The 18136-nt window shown below is 52.6% G+C and overlaps 1 protein-coding gene across 1 annotated transcript in view; it reads left to right on the top strand.

Moving 5' to 3' along the window:
• The first annotated feature begins 1194 nt into the window (after window positions 1-1194).
• The window catches only part of LOC136942772 (signal-induced proliferation-associated 1-like protein 2), a 38026-nt gene continuing 21084 nt past the window's right edge, over window positions 1195-18136 (top strand). Inside the window, exons 1-7 of the mRNA XM_067235744.1 lie at window positions 1195-2725; window positions 5892-6019; window positions 8735-8923; window positions 12893-13067; window positions 13284-13387; window positions 14949-15106; window positions 15607-16183. Coding sequence (XP_067091845.1) covers window positions 1195-2725; window positions 5892-6019; window positions 8735-8923; window positions 12893-13067; window positions 13284-13387; window positions 14949-15106; window positions 15607-16183 — 2862 coding nt within the window. The remainder of the gene's footprint in view (window positions 2726-5891; window positions 6020-8734; window positions 8924-12892; window positions 13068-13283; window positions 13388-14948; window positions 15107-15606; window positions 16184-18136) is intronic.

Raw genomic sequence — 18136 nt, 5'->3', positions numbered from 1 at the left:
CATGCTGTCTTTATCATCCATGCCGTCTTTATCCGAATGTGAACTGTCCCGCTGAACATCATGTTAAATATTCACCAGCTAATCTTCCTGTAGGGTTTCCCACAGCACTTTTCAGCACCCCCCCCCCCCCCCCCCCCGCTCCACCGGCGAACCCCACCCTTCCACTGGGCTAAACCCTGGGCTGAACCCTACCACTGGACTAAACCCTACCACTGGGCTAAACCCTGGGCTAAACCCTACCACCGGGCTAAACCCTACCACTGGGCTAAACCCTGGGCTAAACCCTACCACCGGGCTAAACCCTACCACTGGGCTAAATCCTGGGCTAAACCCTACCACCGGGCTAAACCCTGGGCTAAACCCTACCACCGGGCTAAACCCTGGGCTAAACCCTACCACTGGGCTAAACCCTGGGCTAAACCCTACCACTGGGCTAAACCCTACCACTGGGCTAAACCCTGGGCTAAACCCGACCACTTTAACTAACACATTTTCTGCGGGAAACCCTGGGCTGTGTTTGGGGGTCAGATGACGTTAGCTACGAACCATCAGAACAGAACTGCTGAATGTGAACATCTGGACTCTCCTTGGTACAGATCCCTCCATCTGAAAGACATTGACCCAAAGCACTAAGATGTGCTATCTCATTATACACCCATAACAGTGCAGACTGTTCACAAAGTGCACTAATTAACTGCTGTAAATGGCATGCCCCAGTAGCATGCCCCAGTAGCATGCCCCAGTAGCGGCCCAATCCACAACCATCCTTCCCCCCTTGCTGGGAGTTGATTCTGTCATGACGGTGTAGATTAGTTTACTTAGAAAATGCATTCACACATGTCTTGTATTCCTGTGCCATTTTAAGAAAGGGTGCTTCTTCTCAGAGTCCTGTCCAGTAAAGGGCTGATGTTGGCTCCGGCCTTGTCTCAACGTGCTCCTGTGTTTTCTTTGGCAGATCCAACTCTTCCAGCTGTTGGGTGTCACGCGTGGGCTTGCAGAGGGGAGCAGAATCGTCCTGGCTCAGGGCTTCTCAGACAGTCGTCGCTCTCATCCAGACTCCTGTCCATCCAGGTGTCGGACGCACACAGTGAGAGATGGTCTGGTGCTGACTGCCACCCTCCCCTCCATGACTGAGTCACACAGTGGAATGGAGAGGGCCGCAGCGTTAGTGCTCCGTGCGGCTGCCTGCAGGATATGAGTGTTGTGAGCCCTGACACGGACCACGTGTGGAAGCTGTCTGGTTGCCCGGGAGACGCGTCTGGTTGCCCGGGAGACGAGTCCAGAGCCCTGCAGGCTGACGAGCAGCTGAGCTGCAAGCTGAAAGCCCTGAACGGCAGCATGGGCCCCCCGGCCCCCGCGGCCCCTGCCCCGGGGAAGCCTGACAGAGGGGGCAACACCAACGGCACCCCGGCCATGCCCAAGATGGGGGTGCGAGCCCGGGCGACAGAGTGGCCCCCCAGAGAGAAGGGCTGGGACGGGCGGCCCTCGCCACACTACGAGAGCGTGATCGCTGCCTTTCAGAACGGCCAGCGGACGGACCAATCAGGAGAAGCAGCGGAGCAGGGCGACGCCCCTCCTCCAGACTCGGACTCCAAGTACTCCCTGAGTGACCTCCTCAGCCAGTCCCCCCTGCGGGCGCTGCACCCCATCCGCCAGCGCAGCAACAGTGACGTCACCATCAGCGACATCGACTCGGAGGACATCATGGACCAGAACGCAGTCAACCCCAACACAGGGGCCTCTCTGCACCGCGAGTACGGGAGCACGTCCTCCATCGACCGGCAAGGCCTGGCGGCGGAGAGCTTCTTCACCATGCTGAGGGGCTACCGGGTGGATGGCCTGGACCCCCGCAGCAGCCCCCCGCTGGGGTTCCCCGAGCTGCTGCGCTACGACACCGCCCTGTCCCCCAGCCTGCTCACCGCCGCACAGATCGCCCGCGGCGAGATCGTCCGCCTGGGGAACTACGACTACGTGGACGCCTCCCTGCTCTACGGCCGCGAGCGCGACAAGAGCTTCATGAGGCGCCTGCGGTCGGACTCGTCTGAGACCACGTCGCTGTTCAGGAAGCTGCGCAGCATCAGGAGCGAGAGCGACGCCTTCAGGCTCTCCCTGGAGCAGGACGAGCACCGCACGCTCGGCTTCCAGAAGTGCTTCGCCCACTACGACGTGCAGAGCGTGCTGTTCAACATCAGCGAGGCGGTGGCCAGCAGGGCCAACCTCAGCCAGAGGAAGAACACCACCACGGGGGCCTCGGCCGCCTCGCAGTACCAGCAGGGCCCCGGGGCCGGGCCTGGGGCTGGAGTTGGGGCCGGTGCTGGGGCAGAGGGAGGCGTGGTGGGGGGAGGGAGCAGTGGAAATGCCCCCGTGTTTGAGTCTCCCATGGGCAGCCGAGAGGACCTGAACCCCAAGGAGAACCTGGATGCGGACGAGGGGGATGGGAAGAGCAACGACCTGGTCCTGAGCTGCCCCCACTTCAGGAACGAGGTGGGGGGGGAGGGGGAGCGTAGGATCTCCCTGTCCCGGGCCAACAGCGCCGGCTACAGCGGTGCGGGGGAGAACTGCTCCTTCGAGTCGTCTCTCAGCTCCCACTGCACCAACGCAGGCGTGTCGGTGCTGGAGGTGCCCAGGGAGAACCAGCCCATCCACAGAGAGAAGGTCAAACGCTACATCATCGAGCACATCGACCTGGGAGCCTACTACTACCACAAGTACTTCTATGGGAAAGGTAAGACCCGCTGACCCAGCACAGCCGTCTGCATGTCCCAACATGGGGGGGACGAGGGACATCTTTGTTCAGGATTGAGATGCTTTCCTTCTGGCCATAGATCCGCATCCTTGTTCTCAGCCAGGACTGGGTGTGCTGTCTGTAGCCCTGAGAGATGAGTTCATCCAAATTGGAGGATCCTCTTTTCTGGAGAGTCATATAACTGGACGACCTAGTTATTTCCAGAGGGCCTGAGAAGATATTGGGGCAGGAACAATAGAGGTCCTGTGTTGTGTGTGTGTGTGTGTGTGGGAGGGTAGCGGTCCTGTGTTGTGTGTGTGTGTGTGTGTGAGAGTGTGTGGGAGGGTAGCGGTCCTGTTCTCCTCGTGAAGGCGCCCCTGGAGGAGCTGTGATTAGTCAGGACAAGGAGCACTGCAGCTGTTCCTCCTGGGGCCCGGGAGAGGTGTGTGTGTGTGTGTGTGTGTGTGTGTGTGTGAGAGCGCCCCTCGCATGGAACCTGAGGGTCAATGAAACCACAGCAAGGTCCCAGTGCTCCTCATTAAAACACCTATGTGTGTGAATGTAGAAGACCCAGCCCTCACCACACCACCACCCCCAGCTCATCACACTGGACTGAGTGTGTGAGAGTGTCTGGTTTTGGTTGTCTGTTTTTGGGACTCTCAGTATATTGGGTTACCCATTCATAAGCCCCCCTCCACGTCCCCCAAAACAGCTGCTCCACCTTTCACATTGGGAAGATGCCTGAACTTCTTCAGGACACTGTTGAACGTGTGTGCGTGTTAGTGTGTGTGTGCGTGTTAGTGTGTGTGTGTGTGCAGAGATGGCAAAAGTACACACATCCTTCACTCAAGTAGAAGTACAGATGATCATGTTTAAAAAGATATTTTCTTTTACCTTTCAAAGGTTTTTTCCCCCACACACAGTGAGGAGAGCAGAGAAGCCTAAAACTGAATAAAGCAGAGCATAGTACAATATAGTATAGCAGGGGGGTATTCCAGAAAGTGGGTTCAAACTGTGAACCTAACTCTGAACTCTGAGTTGATTTTCCCTAAAATGGGAAACACTTTTCAGTTCCAGAACGAAGAGTTCGTCCACTCTGAGTTAAGTGCGGGCATGATAACTATTAAAAGCCAACATAGCTCCGATAGCTACTAGGATCCACCATGGCACCTGGCGACAAAAAAACGTTGTCCTACTTTACCACACTTCAGATATAAGTTTTATTACGTGTTTATGGTAAATCTGAGCACATATTCCGGATAAAAGCAACACGGCTGTAGCAGCGTAGAGACAATTGGTGGCCGAGTCAATGCATACATGTGAATGCAGTAGCCAGTCCATACATTGAACATTTAACCACACTGTCCGTTAATATTACAGGAGAAATTTGCCGTGAAATTTGGCCTGACTCCGGGCAGGAACAAAACCAATTTTAGATAATCACATAACCTGTTTAAATGTGTTCCATTATCTCTAATAATTCACATTTTAGAATGAAACGTTAACCTACTAACGACCAACCCTAAAACCAGATAGTATAATACATAACTGATCCAGTGCGTGTCATTTTCTTCAAGGTGCCCAAGTGTCAAAAGTGTTTTTCAAAACTTTTTTTTTCTTCACAGTTTAAAGACGTAATAAACCTCACGCTTTTAGCATCTGTATGTTTAATTTAGAGAGTCTTTCATCACCTCTGCTGAAGAAGAGCTCTCTCGCCAACACCCCCCAGACAATAACACGCACACCGACACACAGACACTCACACACACACAGACACACACAGACACTCACACACACACACAGACACACACCATGTCACCACTCCATAGCAGGCTTTTATCGCGCCGGCTTCAGGATTGATTGTATTGATTTTCCTGGCGTGTCCTGTCGTCCCCTGGAGGTCTGTGGACAGACCCTGGAGGACGCTGCAGCCACACGCCAGACCTGACATGCTCAGTAGAGACCAGAGACATGAGGACACCTCACCTCTCTGACATGCTCAGTAGAGACCAGAGACAGGAGGACACCTCACCTCTCTGACATGCTCAGTAGAGACCAGAGACAGGAGGACACCTCACCTCTCTGACATGCTCAGTAGAGACCAGAGACATGAGGACACCTCACCTCTCTGACATGCTCAGTAGAGACCAGAGACATGAGGACACCTCACCTCTCTGACATGCTCAGTAGAGACCAGAGACATGAGGACACCTCACCTCTCTGACATGCTCAGTAGAGACCAGAGACATGAGGACACCTCACCTCTCTGACATGCTCAGTAGAGACCAGAGACATGAGGACACCTCACCTCTCTGACATGCTCAGTAGAGACCAGAGACATGAGGACACCTCACCTCTCTGACATGCTCAGTAGAGACCAGAAACAGGAGGACACCTCACCTCTCTGGTAGAGCAGATAGAGGGACACCTCCCACATCCTCTGACCTTGATGTCTGTTGAGGTCTAGTCATCATGGCTCTGACTGGGATTAGACACTGCTGATTTTAGGCACTGTGTGTGTGTGTGTGTGTGTGTGTGTGTGTGTGTGTGTGTGTGTGTAAAACAAAGCTCCTGTCACGGCCCCTCTTATCTGCATGACGACACACACTCACACACTCACACACTCACACACTCCTGCATTCTCTCACTTATTTCGAGAGAACCGAAGGGAAAGAGAAGGTATGTTTCTGTCATCATTCTCAAGATCTTTAATAACCTAGTTTAAGTATTTTCCCCGGTAGTCATCTCAATACACAGTTGATGTTTGCCTATCACAATGCGTACCCTTTCAAATGTTATTGAACCTGAAAAAACACTTCGATCTCTGAGACCCAGCATATTGGCGGCGGTCGACAAAAACACGTTTTGTTACCATAACAAAGAGAATGGGGTCAGAGACCCTGTGGGGGGGTTCAAATCCCCCCTGGCTCCCTGCTGGGCTGTGTAATCCCTGTGCAGCACCATGGCCCTCAGCCATGAAACCAGCCGCACTGCAACAGCATCATCTACATGGAGTACAGAACCAACTGGATTTTCAAGTTCAATCAAATTTGTGTTTTGTACCTGTGTTTGATGTGGGAGGTTTGTTTAAAACTGTCTTCTGTCCGGATTTTCAAAACAACTGATGTTTAATAAAAAGATCTACCATGTGGATGTGTCTCTCCAGAGCACCAGAACTACTTTGGCGTGGATGAGAACCTGGGTCCGGTGGCCGTCAGCATCCGCAGGGAGAAGCTGGACGAGGGGAAAGATGGGATGCAGTACAACTACCGGGTCACCTTCAGGACCAGCCAGGTACCACAGCCTCGCTCCAGCAGGGAGCCTCGGAGCCTCGCTCCAGCAGGGAGCCTCGGAGCCTCGCTCCAGCAGGGAGCCTCGCTCCAGCAGGGAGCCTCGGAGCCTCGCTTCAGCAGGGAGCCTCGCTCCAACAGGGAGCCTCGCTCCAACAGGGAGCCTCGGAGCCTCGCTCCAGCAGGGAGCCTCGCTCCAACAGGGAGCCTCGGAGCCTCGCTTCAGCAGGGAGCCTCGCTCCAGCAGGTTCTGCTCCGTGCTGTGGGCTCAGAGCATCACATCATGTGTGTCAATTTTTTTTTACAAGCAACGTCATTGACAATGTTAGAACCCTTGTGAGGAGCAGGTCAGTGAGGGCTCCCTCCTGCAGCCTTGTGAGGAGCTGGTCAGTGAGGGCTCCCCTCCTGCAGCCTTGTGAGGAGCTGGTCAGTGAGGGCTCCCCTCCTGCAGCCTTGTGAGGAGCAGGTCAGTGAGGGCTCCCCTCCTGCAGCCTTGTGAGGAGCAGGTCAGTGAGGGCTCCCCTCCTGCAGCCTTGTGAGGAGCAGGTCAGTGAGGGCTCCCTCCTGCAGCCTTGTGAGGAGCAGGTCAGTGAGGGCTCCCTCCTGCAGAGATGGTCGGAGACACAGAGAGGTGCAGACCAGAGGCTGAACACAGTCATGTAGCAAGAGTAGAGATAAAACATCTAAATGTGCTAATGGTTGTTGAAAGGCGCCGAAAATGGCTGCCTAGGTAGGCTCTCCTGCCAAAGTAAATTCCTTGTCCGTGCAAACTTTCATGGCGAATAAACACCAATTCTGATTCTGAAACCCAGTGTAGAGGAGGTCAGCCCGGTACAATGGAAGCCACCCAGACCTCAGTGTTGCCCTGCTCCGCTGCCCTCTGATGTGGTCAGGGAGTCGCTCTGCTCACTCAGCCAAGTCAAGCACACTGATGCAGTGTCCATCAGAGGATGGGGACAACTGGCCACACACACACACACAGACACACACACACAGACACACACATACACACACAGACACACACAGACACACACAACTGTACCCAAACATGCACCGAAATGATCTGAACACACCAACAAGCATACACACACACGCACACATACATAAGCACACACACTCATACACAAATGCACGCATGCAACCACCCACAAAATCTGAATCAGTCCTCCTGTCACACACGCACACACACACACACACTCAGAGCAATGTTCTCAGTGATTTCCTCTGGAGGGCCCTGTCCTGAATAATTCAGGTGAGATGGATGCATCAGACAAGAGAGATGTCACTCAAAATAAAAGCCAGTGTTAGTTTGAAGCTCCTCTCCAGGTAGAACAATGGATTTGGGCTGTCAGAGACACAGGCAAGGTTAAACTAGCCAATCACAAGGATGTCTGTCTGCCCCAAACACCTCTCTCTTTCTCTCTCTCCCTCTTTCTAATCCTCTCTCTCTCTCTATCGCTCTCTCTCTCTCACTCAGTAGTGAACAGGGATCTGCCTTTTAGATGAGATGCTCTGTAAGAGTCATTGACTGCTAGTGGTGGTTAGAGCCTCAGGCTGAATGGATGAGTGAGGATTTGTGTGTGGATGTAGTTCACACCCACGGGGGGAGGGGTTAATGCCATTTGGGTCGATTTGTACTGGCATATTAATGGGGGGGTGGGAAGTAAAACACTACTTAACATCCACTACACAGTTAGCCTGTCTTTAATATTTAGCAGGCTCGCGCCTTCAGGAGACTGTGGTGAATGAAGCAGCTGAGTGGTGCTGAGAAGAGATGCCCCAAATAGAGCCGGAATGTCGTAGTAGATCGAAATTGTTACATTTACACTTCATATCAGATTAAAATAATCACGAGTGAGATGATTCATAGCATTAGATCGTTATGCAGAACAGAATTCATTGTTCTCATTAGCTAAGGCTTATCATAACCTGTTCTGGTTATTAAATGTGTTTTTTATATATATTTCCTTATTTCTTTGGTTATTAAAAGTCACGTTTCTAACTTCACCGGAATTTGTAGACAGGGCCGATGTTCCCCATGAAAATACAGGGAGTCAGGTGGCTGAGCGGTTAAAGAATCGGGCTAGTAATCAGAAGGTCGCTGGTTCGATTCCCGGCCGTGCCAAATTACGTTGTGTCCTTGGGCAAGGCACTTCACCCTACTTGCCTCGGGGGGAATGTCCCTGTAATTACTGTAAGTCGCTCTGGATAAGAGCGTCTGCTAAATGACTAAATGTAAATGTAAATTTAAAATACGGATCACTGTCGTTTGCACACAGCCCAAGTAGATCCAGCCAAATTGACAACGCTGGCACAGTTGTTTGAATTAACTAGCAACAAAAAATATACAGTGGATATTTGGTTTTCAGTAGAGATGCAATTAATTGTATCTTCATGAGTTACCGCATTTACTGATAATCCAAGGGGATTTGCAGCAATATTGCTAATCAATCAATATACAGTAATATCGCTGATCAATCAATTGTGAAAAGGTTTACTTGTGGCATATACCATGGCTGTCAACCAATCAATGTTCAAGGTCTGAACCACCTGATGTATAAATAGTGCATGTAGAACGTACAGTAGAAGTGCAGAGTTCTAACAGTATTTCATGAACAGTCTGCAGTTACTTGCCACATCTCAGACACTGAGTAAAAAAGACCACAGTGCAACAATAACAATTGACTGTCTTTCTCTCACTCCATTTCTCCCTCTGTAGTTGACGACCCTCCGCGGGGCGATCCTGGAGGACGCCGTGCCCTCCTCGGCCAGGCACGGCACAGCCCGTGGGCTGCCTCTGAAGGAGGTTCTGGAGTACGTGATCCCAGAGCTCAACATCTCCTGCCTGAGGCTGGCCCTCAACTCCCCCAAGGTCCCTGAACAGCTCCTCAAAGTGGACGAGCAGGGGGTGAGTCTCTAAGGGCTGGGGGGAGGTGCTTGAGGAGGGGATGAGTCTCTAAGGGCTGGGGGGAGGGGCTTGAGGAGGGGATGAGTCTCTAAGGGCTGGGGGGAGGGGCTTGAGGAGGGGGTGAGTCTCTAAGGGCTGGGGGGAGGGGCTTGAGGAGGGGGTGAGTCTCTAAGGGCTGGGGGGAGGGGCTTGAGGAGGGGGTGAGTCTCTAAGGGCTGGGGGGAGGGGCTTGAGGAGGGGGGAGTCTCTAAGGGCTGGGGGGAGGGGCTTGAGGTTTGGAGTCTAGGAGCTGAAGCTGGTGCTTGGTCAGGGTTTTCCGCAGCACTTTGCAGCTAAGGCGCCTGCCTAAGCAGCACATGCCTGGTTCCCTGGTTCCCTGGTGGAGGCAGAGGACAGCCAATATCACGCTAAAGGTGAATCAATATGAATTCCACACTCACAGTGTCTGACATTGATTTCTCTGAAACGCTCTTTCTACTGAGGACATGCACACAAGCCCCTGAGTAATACGCTTCTGACAACTCACTTGGTCTGGCCAGGCAGCTGATTAGCTGTTCTGCAAGGATGGCTGGGGAGGCTGTCTGCATTATCTCTCTCTGAATGGACTCGTAGCTGCCTGAATCCTCCATATTTGCTGAAGAAAAGCCCCCCATTGTGTGATCTTAAGCCCTTTAATTTCTCTTTTAATGAAACAGACAAATGGACTGGGGAAGGAGGCTGTGATGTGTGCTCATCTGACTGTCAGAGGATTTCCTGTTTATTAGCGTAGTTGGGTTTGTTAGCAGGAGCCAGCCTGCTACTGACAGGAGTCTCATCATGGAACGTGTCCAGAACGTTCTCTAGAACAGTGGTTCTCAAAGTGGGGTCCCCAGACCCCTAGGGCTCCGCAAAATAATTTGCCAGAAATTATAACATTGGAAAATTGTGCTGTATCATTAAAAAGTGAAAAATACATTATAATTTCCAGATGGGGTATAATCTACAAATGGGGTAAAACAAGCATATTGTGCCCGGTTAAGAGCACAAAGGATATGCTGAATGGGTGTAACGACTACGGGGGGGGGTCCTTGGAAAATGTTAACCCTGTAAGGGGTACCTGGCCCCAAAAGGTTTGAGAACCCCTGAGCTAGAAGTTGGAGAGAGTTTTCACACCTTTGTCTGTTCATGCGTTCTAATACAGTATCACAGTGCGTTCTAATACAGTATCACAGTGCGTTCTAATACAGTATCACAGTTTGTTATAGTATTCATAGTAGTCATTCAGTTGTCTCTGATAGCATCTTGATAGTAACTAGAAGGAATTTAGCCTGTAGACAAAAACCTGCTGGTCGATATTGCACGTGGGTGTTGGTTCACTGTACTCTGCCTGGTGCGATAAACCTCCCACACATCTTGGAATGAGATCCAGACAGACAGACACTGGGATATCAAACATAACCCCTGGTACAGCAGTGTGCATGTTAACCACTGAATAACAGACACCCACAAGAGAGAGCTACTGTAGGGGAGGCCCTCGCTTGGAGCTCCTGGATGAGAAGCCTCCTGGAGTCCAGCCCGGGCGAGGCCTCTAGCGCCACACACTGGCAGAGCTCCCAAACAGCTGGAGTGGAGGCTGGGTTACATTAACAGTCAGTGTTTTTGCTTCTGTTTTCATCATTAATGCCTGGCGGTGGTGGAGAGAAGTGTTAGAGGTGGAAGGCCTCTGGCTTAATATGGATTTTGGCTGTTCCAGACTTTTCACTGGGCTCTGATGTGCTGGAGTACAGTTATGACATTCAGACCAGAAGCTTTAGATTAAAGCTCAGATCCAGTAAATCTGAGGGAGAATTATTCTGTCTGTTGAATGTAGCTGTGAGACACAGAAATGCCTGATCTTGCAGATGCAAATGTTGCAAAATGTTGATCCTGCAGAAGTGCATAATCAACCAGGGAACAATATCACCCAGACCTAGAGTGTGTACGCTTGTGTGTGTGTGTGTGTGTGTGTGTGTGCTAGCAGGCTCCAGTGCCCCTTCAGGAGACAGGACAGGCTGAGTGAGTGTTGTTGAGTGAGCCAGCCAATCGCTGAGCCCCACTGGGCCCTAGCTTGGAGGGGTGGAGAGAGAATTTAGTCCCTGCAGCAGTGATCAGGCTCCCGGAGTAGTTTGAAATCACTACTCCACAGTCAGCTGACATGCAGAGATGCTCCGGGAAAAGCACAAAGCAAGGGGCCAAGGTTGGAAGATTTAAATGACAGACGATAGCAATCCAAATACTATCATTATGAAGAGAAGCTGTGAATGTAAATGTCATTCCATTGTTCCTTAACCAAATTCAGATAGTCACCAAAATGAAGATTGCTGTCATTAAATCCCTCAAATATCAGAAAGACCTTTCACGGTTGTGTCCCACTTTCGGTTCTACAGAGTAGAGGATGAAACAGGAAGGGGACTAATCGACCTTCCTAAGTTTTTGTTTGGGTTGTATCATGTGAGCCCTCCTGGCCCCTCAGCCTGGGCATCTGGCTGGGCTGGACGTGGGGTTTGACATTTGGAAGTATTAGTGTACTGCCACGGCCTGCCCCGTCGACCCACAGACACAGTAGTCACATGATTGGTCACATGACTGAACGGTTCCTGGCTCCAGCCATCCCTGGTGGAGCAGCTTCATGGCTGAGAGATGACTGTTCAGGTCATACCTACTGATGATAGTGACTGTGTTCAGGTCATACCTCCAGATGATAGTGACTGTGTTCAGGTCATACCTCCAGATGATAGTGACTGTGTTCAGGTCATACCTCCAGATGATAGTGACTGTGTTCAGGTCACCTCCAGATGATAGTGACTGTGTTCAGGTCACCTCCAGATGATAGTGACTGTGTTCAGGTCACCTCCAGATGATAGTGACTGTGTTCAGGTCACCTCCAGATGATAGTGACTGTGTTCAGGTCGTTCCTCCAGATGATAGTGACTGTGTTCAGGTCACCTCCAGATGATAGTGACTGTGTTCAGGTCACCTCCAGATGATAGTGACTGTGTTCAGGTCACATCCAGATGATAGTGACTGTGTTCGGGTCGTTCCTCCAGATGATAGTGACTGTGTTCGGGTCGTTCCTCCAGATGATAGTGACTGTGTTCAGGTCATACCTCCAGATGATAGTGACTGTGTTCAGGTCGTTCCTCCAGATGATAGTGACTGTGTTCGGGTCGTTCCTCCAGATGATAGTGACTGTGTTCGGGTCGTTCCTCCAGATGATAGTGACTGTGTTCGGGTCGTTCCTCCAGATGATAGTGACTGTGTTCAGGTCATACCTCCAGATGATAGTGACTGTGTTCGGGTCGTTCCTCCAGATGATAGTGACTGTGTTCGGGTCGTTCCTCCAGATGATAGTGACTGTGTTCAGGTCGTTCCTCCAGATGATAGTGACTGTGTTCAGGTCATACCTCCAGATGATAGTGACTGTGTTCAGGTCGTTCCTCCAGCTCCTTCCTCAGCAGAATCTCAGTAAGTCTCCCTGCCTCCTGGCTGCTCATGTGTCATGGTGGGAAAGTGTTTTCTCTGAAAATTGCCTTTTACTGTAAACACACAGCAGCTACAGGGAGGGTAGGTGGTCCACTAGCTTGTTGTTCTGTCCTGAACAAACTAAGTTGTGATTAACGCACACACTGTTATGCTGCCACGACTAAAACCTAGAATGGAATGAATGTTTCCCTTACCCATCGAGTGTATGTTTTGGAGGATTAGAACGTCAGTGAGGGAAGTTGACATGTGACCCTGATCCGCAGGACTCTCCCTGTCTCCTCCCCTGGTAGCAGGGAGAGAAAGTATGATCCGCTCGTGGCGTGTGTGTAGGTACGGCATGTGTGCGTTAGTGTGAGAGATCAGCTTCACCTCAGAACAGACTGCTTACTGTACTCTCTCGCTGTGTGTGTGTGTGTGTGTGTGTGTGTGTACTGTACTCTCTCGCTGTGTGTGTGTGTGTGCTCCCAGCTGAGTTTCCAGCACAAGGTGGGGGTTCTGTACTGCAGGGCGGGACAGAGCAGTGAGGAGGAGATGTACAACAACGAGAGTGGCGGCCCGGCGCTGGAGGAGTTCCTGGACCTCCTGGGACAGAGGGTCCGTCTCAAGGGCTTCACCAAATACCGCGCCCAGCTGGACAACAAGAGTACGACACACACATACATGCTCTCACACACGCTCTCTCTCCCTCACACGCACACACACTGATTTCATCCTACAGACCCAGTGCATTGAGAGACATTCTTAACTTTTCCCTCAGTATTACTGATGATTTGTAAGCTTCTAAGCGATGAACATGAAAGTGCCCCCAGCCTGGTGTTGTGAGGTGTGTCCTGACCCTGCCTGTGCTCCTGTTCTCCAGCTGACTCAACAGGAACACACTCTCTCTACACCACCTACAAGGACTATGAGCTCATGTTCCATGTGTCCTCTCTGCTGCCCTACACCCCCAACAACAGGCAGCAGGTGAGTCCTACAGTCCTCCAGACACACACACACCACACACACACTCACCACACACACACATACTCACCACACACACACCACACACACACACACACACTCACCACACACACACCACACACACACTCACCACACACACACACTCACCACACACGCACACACACACACTCACCACACACACACACTCACCACACACGCACACATTCAGACAGGTCCAGGTGTCCACATATTCTGTGGGTTTTAAGGATTCGTCCAATCCAGGTTTCTGTCAATCTTTCCCGGAACCTCATTTTGTTTCCCTAACGACCCGGCGAAACCAGGGAGCGTTGCCGTGGCAACCGTGCCCTTGGCTGTCTCCCCTTTTCATCAGTGCGTCCCCAAGGCGACTCTGCCTGGTGTGGTATTAGACGGGGCTCCGTGTTGATCTAATGAGGAGGATTAATTGGATCTGGTGGTGGCCTGGCAGTAGATGGCCTGATGGCCGTGGTTACAGAGCTCCACTAGCCCGGCCACTAGCCCGGCCACTAGACCGGCCACTAGCCCGGCCACTATCCCAGTCACTAGCCCGGCCACTATCCCAGTCACTAGCCCTGCCACTAGCCCGGCCACTAGCCCGGTCACCAGCGCAGCCACTAGCACGGTCACTAGCCCGGTCACCAGCCCGGCCACTAGCCCGGTCAACAGCCTGGCCACTAGCCCAGTCACTAGCCCGGCCACTAGCCCGGTCACCAGCCCGGTCACTAGCCCGGCCACTAGCCCGGTCACTAGCCCGGCCACTAGCCCAGCCACTAGCCCAGCCACTAGCCCGGCCATTAGCCCGGCCTAGACACGAGAGAGAGAGAGAGGGGGAGAGAGGGGGGGGGGAAAGGGGGAGAGTCCCAGGTTGTCACCCTCAGTGGTCTGGATTACCAGTCTTTGCTTATTACTCCTTCAATTTCATTTGAGTGTTTAGGATTAGCATCTAATCCCTGGTGCTAATCTTTCCGCCGGCCTGAGAAGAGCTCACCCTCTCCTCCCTTTCACCCCCCCACCCATGTGCCCCTTTGGCTGCTCTCCATGGCAACCGCCCTGCGCAGGCTGCCTGCCCGTGCCAAATCCTGAAGTGTAAAAACTAAATAGATTTAGCAGGATGAAGTTTAGGTTACAGTTTGTCTGGTACAGTATCTCTGAGTTGTTTTATATTGATTTTCCGTAACATCTGGTCATGATGTGTCTTTCTCCCGCTGCCAAGAGTCTTTCAGACCTCAGCTGGACGCGCCCAAATGACTGGATGAACTTCAGTGACTTAATAGAACTGAACAACGGCAGCTCTGAATGATCTGCTGTGCTGCTCACAGGGCTGGAATGGAAGCCAGTGACCATTCATTTAAGTTCTGAGCTGTTCTGGTGGAAGAGATGCTGGGGTCCACTGCTCTATTGGCATCCTCTCTCTCAAGATGGAGGTTGTACTGTCAGACCCTCACTTCACCTACAACAGGAAATGCTCTTTCGCCATTTTCTCTACGACCACCACAAATCCATTTCCTTTTTTTCAGTTTTCTTTTTTTCCCTCTGCTTTCTTCAGCTCCTGAGGAAGAGACACATCGGCAACGACATCGTGACCATCGTGTTCCAGGAGCCGGGCTCGCTCCCCTTTACCCCCCAGAACATACGCTCACACTTCCAGCACGTGTTCGTCCTCGTCAAGGTGCACAACCCCTGCACCGAGAACGTCTGCTACAGGTAGGTGGAGAGGCTTCCTGCTCTGCTGAGGAGGTGTGGGGCGGAGGGGGAAGAGGGGGGTGGGGCGCAAAGACCATCTGATGGCATCGATTCAAGCCGCCAGTCATTGTAAGTAGCAAGGAATGAGAGAACTCTTGAAGTGAAGTAATTCCTACAAGACGTTTTAGAGGAACTTGTTTACCTTGGATGTCTTCACATAAATATGTCTGATGCTAAACATCTCCACTTGAGGTTGAGAGCAGCTTCATTTGAAGAGGTGATAAAGGTTTTGCCTTCTCTTTATCCGGTTGCTTTTAATTTAACAAGCTGACGAGGAAACGTTTTCAACCATAACAAAAAAGAAAAAAATTACTTTTTCCATAAATATATATTTTTAAGTCTTCCTTTTGAGCCTCCCCCATACCCACCAAAAAAATCTACCTGTCTTAACTATTTTGGAAAATATTTGTTCTATACTCCTAATTACTACTTCCTGCTGCTGACTTCCTGTTCCTCCCCAGCGTGGCCGTGTCGCGGTCTAAAGACGTGCCCCCCTTCGGCCCCCCCCTCCCCAAGGGCGTGACCTTCCCCAAGTCGGCTGTGTTCCGGGACTTCCTGCTGGCCAAGGTCATCAACGGAGAGAACGCCGCCCACAAGTCGGAGAAGTTCCGCGCCATGGCAACGCGCACGCGGCAGGAGTACCTGAGGGACCTGGCGGAGAACTTTGTGAGCACGGCCACCATCGACTCTGCGGTGAAGTTCAGCTTCATAACGCTGGGAGCCAAGAAGAAAGAGAAGACCCGTCCCAGGAGGAACGCTCACCTGCTCAGCGTGGGCGCCGTCACCTGGAGCGTCAGCGCACGCGACTTCAGCCAGTCGGCCCACGTGGACTGCCTGCTGGGCGTCTCCAACGAGTTCATCGTCCTGATCGAGGAGGAATCCAGGAACGTGGTGTTCAACTGCTCCTGCCGCGACGTAATTGGCTGGACCTCGGGGATCATGAGCATTAAGATCTTCTACGAGCGTGGGGAGTGTGTCCTGCTGGCAGCCCACGACAGCTGTGGAGACGACGTCAGAGAGATGGTCCAGAGGCTGGAGGTAAGTCCATCTGGACCCTCTCACTGCTGGCAGCACGGTTTAGCACTTAGACGCTTCACAGCAGCAGAATCAGACTCTCAATCCAAACTCTAGACAGCCACAAGACAGGAATTCCTGACTACTCATTAAAAGGGTTGTGTCAGATTAGAAAATACTTCACATACTTGAACGTTAGACTGGTGTTTTCTTGGGTTGGCCTGCTTATCTGACACGGGGTACAGCAGGCCTCCTACCTCCTCCATTCAGAGCAGTAAACCTGCTGCTGTTGGGTTAGCCTATCAGAAGAGAGCATCTCCCTTTCTGTGGGTCGGCTGTGGGTCTTGGCTCTGTTTCAGAACTGCACTTTGCCTCTGATGAATAGAGAGTAAATGATTCCTTCCACCTGCTCTCTGCATGTATCCAGACTGTCACTTATGCAATCCTCCAGGTCATGCTCTCTGATAAGGTTATAATTCTGTAAATACTCACACTTTTTTGTGGAAAATCTAGAACAGCATGATGAAAGAAAAAAACGCCTCTGTCTGGCATGTCCTCATGCTTCAGTGTTCTGAGAATAAGCTCTGGAGCCTTTTGGTCTCCTGGAATATTGGGATCTGCGTCTACCCCTCTGTTGCCCTCCTGGTTGTAAAGGAGGAGCTGTCTGTGAGGACACGTGTCTATGAGAGGGTACTGCTGACGTCAGGAACAACACCCTGACACCGTGCATCATCAGCTGTGAGAGGAGGAGCTTGTGCCTTAGTTACCCTGACAGAGGTTCATGTCCTGAAAGGACGTTCTAGTGAGGGAGAAGGGAGGCTTCTCTCCTTGTGCTCATGTGGGGGGAGGATGTTGTGACCTTCTCTGCCCCTCTGGCTGTCCTGCTCTCTCCCCTCGATCATGTTCCCTCTGGGCCTGATCTGCCTCCAGTCTCCTTGACACACTAGAGACCCCTAGAGACCCCTAGAGACCTCCAGACCAGAGCCCTGCCCGTCATCCCTGCCCTGTTCACAGACGTCCTCTCCTGAAAAGCTTCTTCACCTGGTCGCGCTGAAGAGAGACACCCTCCTCGTTTACAGTGTCCTCGCCCGGCTCCCGGAGGACACAGCAGGATACATTAGCATGTATGATGAGCCAGGGAATATCACTCTCTCATTAGCTGTGTTAATCTGCTCTCACCGTAATGACCACTCACCCACGCATTCAGGTTTTCGAGGCGAATTAATGTGAAGTAAAAAATCCATTGAGTTGATTGGAGATGGGTCAGCGTGAGTTAATGTGAACCAGCGGAGACGAGAGAGAAGACCGCTAAAGCTCAGAGAGGCCCTCTTATCAGGCCCTCTTATCAGGCCCTGCTCCCCTGGAGGGCTGCTCCCCTGGAGGGCTGCTCCCCTGGAGGGCTGCTCCCCTGGAGGGCTGCTCCCCTGCAGGGCTACTCCCCTGCAGGGCTACTCCCCTGGAGGGCTGCTCCCCTGCAGGGCTGCTCCCCTGGAGGGCTACTCCCCTGCAGGGCTGCTCCCCTGGAGGGCTGCTCCCCTGCGGGGCTGCTCCCCTGGAGGGCTACTCCCCTGCAGGGCTACTCCCCTGCAGGGCTACTCCCCTGGAGGGCTGCTCCCCTGCAGGGCTGCTCCCCTGGAGGGCTACTCCCCTGCAGGGCTGCTCCCCTGGAGGGCTGCTCCCCTGCGGGGCTGCTCCCCTGGAGGGCTACTCCCCTGCAGGGCTACTCCCCTGCAGGGCTACTCCCCTGGAGGGCTGCTCCCCTGCAGGGCTGCTCCCCTGCAGGGCTACTCCCCTGCAGGGCTGCTCCCCTGGAGGGCTGCTCCCCTGCGGGGCTGCTCCCCTGGAGGGCTACTCCCCTGGAGGGCTGCTCCCCTGGGGGGCTGCTCCCCTGGGGGGCTGCTCCCCTGGGGGGCTGCTTCCCTGGGGGGCTGCTCCCCTGCAGGGCTGCTCCCCTGGGGGGCTGCTCCCTTGGAGGGC

Source organism: Osmerus mordax, chromosome 5 (genome assembly GCF_038355195.1).
Source record: "Osmerus mordax isolate fOsmMor3 chromosome 5, fOsmMor3.pri, whole genome shotgun sequence".
NCBI lineage: Eukaryota > Metazoa > Chordata > Actinopteri > Osmeriformes > Osmeridae > Osmerus > Osmerus mordax.
Note: the sequence above shows the minus strand (reverse complement) of the source record. Positions and strands in the feature narration are given on the sequence as shown.